This window comes from Seriola dumerili, unplaced genomic scaffold, assembly GCF_002260705.1.
Source record: "Seriola dumerili isolate Sdu_G_001 unplaced genomic scaffold, Sdu_1.0 BDQW01000109.1, whole genome shotgun sequence".
Classification (NCBI taxonomy): domain Eukaryota; kingdom Metazoa; phylum Chordata; class Actinopteri; order Carangiformes; family Carangidae; genus Seriola; species Seriola dumerili.
Window position 1 is genome coordinate 1363909 of NW_019174364.1, and position 9380 is coordinate 1373288.

A 9380-nucleotide genomic window follows, 5' to 3' on the forward strand; every position below is an offset into this window, starting at 1 on the left:
CCCCAGCCTTTTGGTTGATCTTTGCTCATTTGACAGCCATGCAGTGCTGTGGGTGGGGATGCAGGACACCACAGTGATGACTGTGGTACAAAGTGAAGCGCTGTCCAGTCTAATGGTGCTGAAACACCAGGAAGCGCTGTTCACTCCCTGAATCATGGCGAGCTCCCTTGGGGAGACTTCGAGGAGGAAAATATATATCTTATAGCCTACGTCCTCCCCTGACAACGAGAACAAACATTTTTATGAACGATTTACGACCGCAGACGTAGCTGCACGTTTCACAGGCTTTTTTATTTTGTTTATGTGATGAGAGCGTGGAAGCCCTGGCAGCAACACCTCAGGCCTGCAGATGTGATCATTGATCACTGTCACACAAAGTTTCCAATACTTCGCAAACACAATAAGGCTGGAGCATTTTGTCAACGTACATTACAAAGCACATAGAAAATAGAAACATTAACAGAGAACGTACAGGACATGAGGATGCTATCATCTCGGCTTCTGGACATGCAGAAACAGGCGGTAAAAAGAAATGTCAATTTCATCAAATCATTTTGCATTAAACTAAGCACAAAAACAAACACAATTTGCTCCTGTGCAGCCTACACACTGCAGCCTACCCTTCTGCGCAGCTCAACTGAGAATCGTAATAAGCTCAGCGAGATGTTTGATCATGTAAAACTGCAATATTGTGAATGCAAATCCTCCATCGTTAACCATTCCTCCTGCTACTCAAAAGGCTCCATATTGGTGCAGTTTTAACGCAGAGTAGTCCTACGTGCCATTGATCATCTATTACAATTCACAGGCTACATATGATTCAAAGTCCAGAGATGCAAAACAAGCTTTAAAAAAAATACCGTAGTGAGTTGTTGTCATCCTGCACTGAATCAAACCGGCACATACCGCTCTGTGGACAATCAATCCGCTGGCACAAACGGAGATGAAGCAGTAGCATTTAAAAAAAAAAAAAAAAAAAAAAGGAGGCGCCGTTATTGGTTTACAATTGCCAGGGTCTTAAGCCAATCCATTTCCCCCTCCTCTGCCTCCGACATGGCAGAGGGATCCCCAGCTCGATCTACTGCCTACCCGCCGGTTTCCTGCTCCGCATATCGCCCCGTTGTTTCGCCCGAAGATCAACAAGTATGCCGGGCGCCCGTGACGGACAAGTACTACCTGTGTTCCCAGTCAGCTGTGTGAGGAGGCGCCGCATCTCTCTGAAGGTGGATCCATGGCAGCTCAGCGCCCTCTCTTCCACATCTGATTAACTCTTTCAGCACCACGCCTCGACGCCTGGCTGGATCATTTTAAGGACTTTGTGTGTGGTGTTGCATTTAGGCCGGGGTGCAGTGTTAGATAAAAGCGTGATGTAATGTTAGTGCACATGAAAATAGCTGTATGTGTGATCTCTGAAGGCGCAGAGCCAACAACGTCAGTGAAAATCAATGACAGTAGCCTTCTTATGGTAGACTTAATTTGACAAGGGTAGGTTTACCATCTGTACATCATAAGTACAGGTGGAGGAAATGTTGAAGGATCTTCTACTTAAGTAAAAGTAGGCTACCAATACATGAATGTAAAAATACTCCATTACAAGTAGAAGGCCTGCATTCGAAATCCAACTCATGTAAATGTACAGAAGCATTTAAAAAAAAAAGCATTAGAAAAATGTACTTTTCATCATTCTGCAGAAAATGGCCCCTGTGAGTGATTTGTATATATTGCATTATTGGTGTATCAGTGCATAAGGGGAATTTTAGTAGATGGTCGACTTTTAGCCACTTGTTGTGTCATGTATCCAGTGGTCAAGACAAATCTGGGCAGCTGTGAGATGATTAGTGGGACAGGAAAGCAGGAGAAAGAAAAAGCTCTGCAACGTAAATTTGTATTCATGTTTTGGACTCTGGACTGAATCTTCTCTTTTTTGTGAAATAATTTAAGCTCTTTGGGCTTGAACAGTTATTTAAATGAAACCATCTTGGAAGTTTTAGGGAGAAATCACTCTTGATGGAACAGCTAACAACTCACAAACATCTAAAGCTGTACAAGGGGCCACAGCCTGCTTTTTTTGTTAATGGTCATAAGCCAAAAAGGTTAAAAACCACAGAACCTGCATATTTTTTTATTTAAAATCTTCATCTGAAATACATAAATTAAGCAAAAAGTACAATATTTCCTTCTAAAAATGCAGAGGTGTAAAGTAGCATGAAATGGAAATACTCAGGTATAAGTACAAGAACCTCACAATTGTACTTAACTACAGTACTACAGTATATGTACTCTACATATTTGCACAATGAATAAACTCTTCTTCCATTTTTTCTCATCTCCTCTTCTTAATATAAACTTGGCAAGAGTACCCTTACACTGCAGTTACCAATGTCATGTTGTATTCCACATTTTTCTAAAGCCAACTAGCTGTAGCCCAAAAGTACAGAGGCCATTTGTATGGTATCAAAAAGAGAAATGTGAAATTAAATTATAATTTTTCCTTTTTTGTATTAAAAATATTACTTAAACACAACAAAGTTAATTATGATATATAGGTGCACTCCGAAATACAACATAGAATAAATAGTGATACAATACATATTACAAAAAGGTTTATCAACAATTTGTATGCTTAATCAAATTAGTAACATTCTATGCTGTGGCATCTTCAGTCTGTATCGAACCTGCAGATCTCCGTCCGGCTGGAGCATCCCAAAGCCGTAGCGACTGGGATTAACTGGTGGCAGTTTAGCCTCCGGGTCACACATCTCCATATCAAGATGGGTCAAGAGCAAAAACACAAATCTAGAGAAACAAGAGGGAAAACAATTTAGAAGAGGCGACAAACCACACATTTATAAACATGACTTGTGAGAGTCATATTTGTATTACAGCGCACATCTAGTTAAATCCAGAAATTAGTATGTGACAAAAAAAAAAACACATCCCAGTGAATAAACCAATTAGATAAAGGGGGCAACATGTCTAAAAATAACTGATTCCCAAAGTCTCTACATCAATATTAAATAACCTACCAGCCCCCCCCCCTTTGTATGTTGTGGAGTACAAGGATTGACCTTTGACCTCTGTAACTGGATATGATGTCTGAGAAAGACGCTCTCCATCTGACTATCCTCTATTACCCTTAGCCTCTTTCATACTGATCATTACAGAGTATGGGCCATTACTATATTGCAGCTTGTTGCTAATGATGATAGAGGACATGAAAGCAAGACTGAAATGATAATAGGGGGAATATTATGTGGAGATGGATTTTGCTGGTCTGCTTTGGTAATCGGGACGAAATTGCAGGAAATGCTTTGATCACAGATGCATCGTTTTAAAACTTAATATACATCATAGAAAATGATTTTTACACTCACTGTTTAATGGCTGTAACAGCAAACTCTTTCCCAACGCAGATGTTTTTCCCTGCGCCCCATGGCAGGTTGTAGTACTTCAGTCTTTTTTCCTTCTTGTAGAATTTATCCTTCACTGTAATGTCTTCATTTAAGAAGCGATCATACTTGAAGATCTGTTGAGAAGAGACGAGAAAATGATGAAAACACATGTTACATGTATAACAGTAGTGTAATATCATGAAAGCAGGTTGACTTTTTGTACAGCACCATGTCCTCAGTTAAAAATAACATGCAGTTATCACATCTAACCACCAAATTAACTTTGGGAATTGATCTTGCTGTAGTTGTTTAATTTGCAGGCATTTAGCGGTTTATCTCAAAGGATTTATTCCGTCAGTACTGCATTTATCTTTGTGCTCCTAATGCACTGACCGTGTTGTACACTTCAGGTCTACACACTAAGTACCTGCGGGTCTTGGTGTATCTCTGGGTCCATTTGTGGGCTGAGGAAGGGGAACAGACACACTCTGTCCCCCTGTCTGAGGTGGTACTCCTTTCCATTGGCCATGCGCAGGATCTTATCCTGAACCACCTCTCTGTTGATCATCACTGCAGCGGTGAGTCGTAGGGTCTCACTCAGGACGCTATCTACAGAACAGAAAAGGACAGCAGAGTGGATGATGTCAGAGGGGTGTCAGTGTGAGTTAAGTCAGCGGTGCCCTCGGGCGTAATTTGGAGATGTACAAACATTTGCACAGATATGAGGAAGGCAATAATTATTTAATTGAATCAAAGGTCAAACTTTTATTGTCACTGTCATTGTTTTAGCACACTGTGCTTATCTTATTATTTCCAACAAGTCAAATGAGACTTTGTTTCCATCTCATTGAACTGGCTAAACCCGGAGGTGGAGCAGCTCAAGTGACTAGCTGAAAAGGCAGCTAACAGCTGTTACGTACCAAACACAGGTGTGCTGTGTGCTTCCAGCGGGTTGATGGGGGGATGCTGTAGGGAAGTATCCTGAAGAGTAAGGCATCTGATCTCTGATTTAACAGCCTCCATGGCCTCAGGGTGAGTGAGCAGGAAGCCAAGAAGCCAAAAGGCAGCAGGTCCAGCGTTACACTGAAAAGAAAAACACCCAACTAAGCAAGCACTCACATCTTCTAGCATGAAAAACTGCATATATGTTCTGTTTATATGAACACAAAATGCATAAACCTTTTACTTTTTGGAAGATTTCAGCCAACATTTCCTCTTAGTTCTCTGTAATGCTGCTGTCTGAATATGACTGATATGAGCACAAGCCAGTGAATCAATCCACACCTTGTAGACACTGCTGTCAGCCTCTTGGGGAGAGACACCTGAGCCTGTCAGACAGTAATTGCTATGGGTTAAGGGAGTTGTTCTTCTTACCTCTGCACATCTCAGGTCAGCTCTCCATTGATAGCCAGGGCAAATACCCAAAAGCGATTAGAGGTGCATCACATTGGCTTTCTGCTCTCTTCAGATCTTTAGATCACCAGATCAGACGCCTCAGGTAATATTAGTCCTGTTACGTGATCCGCTGCAGGATATGTGAGTTTTACAGGAATCGTCTGGTATTTTAGGAAATTTGCTTAGAGAGATAATGAGAAGACTGATACCACTGGAATGCCACTAGGGTAAATATGTAGTTGCTGATGTTTAGTTTTTATGATTCAGTTTAAAGAAACTAAATAGTGCATGCTAATTAGTAAACTTAAGTCATGGTGTTAGGTGGATTTTGTTATGTCTTTACAGAGCCAGGCTAGCTGTTTCCCCTGATTCCAGTCTTTATGCTAAACTAAGCTAACTGGCTGCTGGCTACATATTTAGTGTACAAACACGAGTGTCACTCTTCTTATGTAACTCTCTGCAACTTTTGAGTTAGCATATTTACCAAAATGTCAAACAATTTATTCTGGGTATGAGTTGATTCACTGGCAGCTGCAGTATGGTGGGAAAAGCTATGAATGCAAGACTCACTAAACACTAATAAATGTGCAAGTAAGTGACCTGATTTATTTTCCATAAAGTTAATTTCTTGATATGATCAGTAATTCTTATTACATTCAATTAAATGTGTGGGGGTGGCGAGAGTGTGCCTACACTACAACACATTAAATCACCATTTTGTCCAACAAGGAAAGTGACTAATAAATCAATTTCAGTCTACATATGTTTCAATCAATAACATTGATTGTTTACAAATAGAAAGATGACAGAAACCGCAAGCTGGTGCAGGACTCGTGATGAGGTTGTAGGTGGCTTTAGAGAAATCCTACAATTGTACTTTACTCTGCAATACCTCAGTCTGCCTGAAACACATGTAAAAGCCATATTCACTCTGGCACTTCTCACTAGCTTCACATCTAATCCCTGTATTCTCTGCAGTGGTGCTCCAGTTTCCGTCCCAGACTGAGACTGTGTGCTCATATATCCCAGCAGACATCATAACGCACAAACAAACATGCTGGAGGACGAACGGTCTTTCCTAAACCAGCAGAGCAGCCTGTGGGCGGCCAGGTCGAGGCTTCTCCTTGCTCAAATACTGTACATTATTGGGTGAACAATCATTGTTCCAGTGAGACTAGCTGGATAACAGAGGGATAAATCTAGTGCATCTAAAATGTAGCGTAGAAGGAACAGCAGACACTAAGACAATAAAACAGCTCGCTATCTCCCCCACCTGGCAGCACAGAGCAATGATACCATTGTTGCTCTGGACTTGTCTGGACTAACAATCCTGTTTGCACACCTGTGTCAATCTTGCTAATACTGGCAACTTTGTACACTGTAGCCACTTGAAACTAAATGAACAAATAATATTTGAACAAGAGGCATTGTTCACAGGTGAGATTATATTTAGTGATTAACCAAAAATGGAAAGAGATTTAGACAAAGCAAAGTATCCAATAGGTTTTAATATAGTGTGCTGAACATTACTATTTATCCATTCACCCAGGTTCAGTGGAGCTGTTTTGTTGGCAGCAGAAAACCTGATTGACAGTACAGTCTGTTTTTCAGGGTTGAGTGACTAAAACAGGAAAAAGAGGAAGCAACTTGAGCTGACTAACACAGTTATCTTGCGCACTGAATTCACATGTAATTACTAAACCTTGAACAAGGGGCCAGGGAAACTGATACATTTATTACAACTGGCAAAACTGCACTCTGAGCTGCAGGTTGAGGCAGGTAACTCCCTTCTCCATTGTTGGCAGGCTGAGCACCATGGAGTGGAATTCAGGCATGCAGTCTGGGTGTGGAGAGTGTGCATGTTTTGGAATCATTGTGTGGCCTTGCTTGTATGTGTTTGTGGTTTGTGTGCACATGGGAAAGAGACAGACAAAAAACCAGCTCTCACCTGTGTGGTCCACAGCTGCAGCAGTGAAGCTCTTTTCTGCATTTCTGCATCTACCCCCTCCTCCTGCAGGAAGTGATGGTAGCTGTGCTGCCAGGAGGCGGGCTCTGACCCTCCGCTCGGCCAGCTTGGGGACAGCAGCTCCCACAGTCGCTCCCGGGATGAGTTGGCTGTTTCCCTTTCCCCTATTTGAGACCCAACATAAATTCATAAATACCTTACTGTGCTGTATGGATATAAAGGAATCAAAGAAAGTAACTGAAAGTGAGATCATTTGACTTTTGTTTACTATTGTGCTACACACCTTGCTTAAGCGAGCAGCGAGCCAGTTTGGTGAGGAGATTGTCAAACTTGCGGAACTCTTTGTAGACTGTGGCAGTATTGTCTTTCCTCTCAAACAACGTAAGGTATCCGGCCCTGAGAAAAAAAATAAAGTAAAAAAATCTTCCTAATGATATAAATGCTGATGTCATGTACTTTACTGTATCTTGCTGTCCGTTACCTGAAGAGCAGGCTGTAACATAGGCTAAAGAGCCCGTCCTGTCTCCACTCTGAAGGGCCAAATCCTGTCTGGTCACTCAGGAGCAGGTTCTGAAGATGAATGTTCATGGAACTGTTGAGCTTGGACAGATGAAGACCATGAAAATGCCTGAGGAAATACAAAGCAAACCAGATATTGACATTTGCAACATTAACTTGAAACTGATTTTTCTGTTGTTGTTTAGAGATCTAAGTTTAAAAGATGCTTTCATTACCGTTCCATCCATTTCCTCTCTGCTGTAGGCTTGATGCTTGGCAGCTGCAGACTGAAGATCCTTTTCACGAGCTGGTTTCTTGCGCGGGTGAAGTCCAAGAACACTGTGTCATTTATGATGGCATCGAAAGAGTTTGGGTCCAACAGAACAGTCACGTAATGACCAGCAACACGAACCTGCAGGGACATCATTTTAGTTGTTCAAATATTCTGTACTCTATAACCAGACCTTATTACAGTTCCCTTTTCCTTAAAAAATACTTTAGTTTTCTGTCTTTTAACTTGAAACTCTATGGAATAGTCAGTTATTTGCTAGAAATCCCATTCAGTGAAACACTTTATTCTACATTGGTAAAATAGTAAGTTGTGCTTGCCTCTGCAGAACATATTTCAGATATAGTCAGATTTAAAGTTTTATGTGGGACTAATTAACTTGTTACCACCTCATGTGAATACTAATGTCCTTTTAAAATGAATATATTGTTGCACTTATATGAAAACCTTGTTTTAGTGCATTTTAGATCATATTTTGTAGTTTCAGATCACTTATGACGTGTTGTTCTTGTATGCAAGAAAAAAGACCTGCTCTGTCAAACCACAGTATGAATTTTTAATCTATTTGATAGTCAAATGTTATTTTATCATACTCAAAGCAGCTTCTCACTTCCTCTAACGTTGCAATTTTTTTAGATGAAAATTCAACACCACAGTCAGATGATCTTTATCAGAACTTACTGTGAAGATATCTCCATGTTTTTCTTTCATTCGGGCCAAAAACTTTGCAGCATCTTTTCCAAACTCAAGAGCGTGCCCCAACCATGGAATGAGACCTTTGTCCAGAGGTGGCTCATTTTTCTGTCTGACAGATATAAGGAAACTCATTAAAATTCTAACAATGTGATAGAGTTGGTTTATCTGTGTTTCATTCATTCATGAATCTCAACCAAGAAGTTAGGTGTGAACATGAAGCATACTTTCTGTAGCTGAGAAGCCATGCAGCACGTACACTACGGTATAAGTAAGAACAATCTTTAGTTTTTAGTTTTATTGTATTATTTTGTTTAAAAACAATGCTAAATACAGAAAGCTCTGTTTAAATTTATCAGTTATGAAAGTTCACAATTTGAATGAAATGTTATTCTAATATATCTCATACTTTTCATTAATGGATTTCATTAATTATCAATTGTATTTAACTAAAATAACAATAGCAAAGCTTTTATAAATTTTTACATTTGCAAAATGTGCTTTTGCGGTATTTTCGCCATCCTCCAGACTCATACAACGTATTAAATGAACCTTTGCTAATAATTTAATATCTGCAAAAATCAACATATTAATAAATGGCTTTACCTTCTGCGAGTGAAGTAAAGGAGAACTAGTATAAGCAGTCCATTAAGAAATAAGAATATTGTCCATAACATGTTTCCGTGAAGTCTGATACTTGTGCTGTCCCACAGATAATTTACTCCATGGCAGCTGGCAACTCCCTTATATCTCTAAGTCTGGCTCAGCTGTAACTGCTGCTTGTTAGGAGGCGTGGAAAGGTGTGGCTGCTGAAACAAAGTGTTGCACCATACTCAGGAGCAGCCACGACAGAAACCACATCCACTGCAAATCACACAAACTGAGATTACATAAGATGAAACTCAACTACTTCTACTTTTTTTTTTTTTTTTTTTTTTTTTTTTTTTTACAGCTTAGCTAAATTAGACCTTTCAAAAATACTGTCAAATAGGCTGCACAACATATTTCATTTAAACTTCATAAAGTGCATGGAAAAACCACCTGCCAGTAAATTTCACAGCAGTGACATCATCAAGGTAGGGGGACTCATGTTTCATTTAGCAAAGAGTGATGTCAGGACTCCCATATTTTATCATATGCCCCACCC

At 40.1% G+C, this 9380-nt stretch overlaps 1 protein-coding gene across 1 annotated transcript; it reads right to left on the reverse strand.

Annotated features, from left to right (window-relative positions):
* Positions 1–2177: 2177 nt before the first annotated feature.
* LOC111222893 (prostacyclin synthase-like) lies at positions 2178–8929 on the reverse strand. Its single transcript, XM_022746789.1, has 10 exons — positions 8840–8929; positions 8222–8345; positions 7488–7663; positions 7235–7381; positions 7037–7149; positions 6736–6917; positions 4313–4475; positions 3820–4001; positions 3375–3526; positions 2178–2796 (listed from the first exon to the last, which is right to left on the reverse strand). The coding sequence occupies exons 1-10, from the start codon at positions 8908–8910 to the stop codon at positions 2628–2630; spliced, it is 1479 nt and encodes a 492-aa protein (XP_022602510.1). The 5' UTR covers positions 8911–8929; the 3' UTR covers positions 2178–2627.
* Positions 8930–9380: the final 451 nt, after the last annotated feature.

Excerpts from the sequence above, each read along its gene's own strand:
- LOC111222893 (XM_022746789.1), bottom strand. The coding sequence starts at position 8,910 with ATGTTATGGACAATATTCTTATTTCTTAATGGACTGCTTATACTAGTT. Across the intron at positions 8,346-8,839 it reads CTTTACTTCACTCGCAGAAG|ACAGAAAAATGAGCCACCTC; the intron begins GTAAAGCCATTT and ends TATATCTGTCAG. Across the intron at positions 7,664-8,221 it reads AACATGGAGATATCTTCACA|GTTCGTGTTGCTGGTCATTA; the intron begins GTAAGTTCTGAT and ends ATGTCCCTGCAG.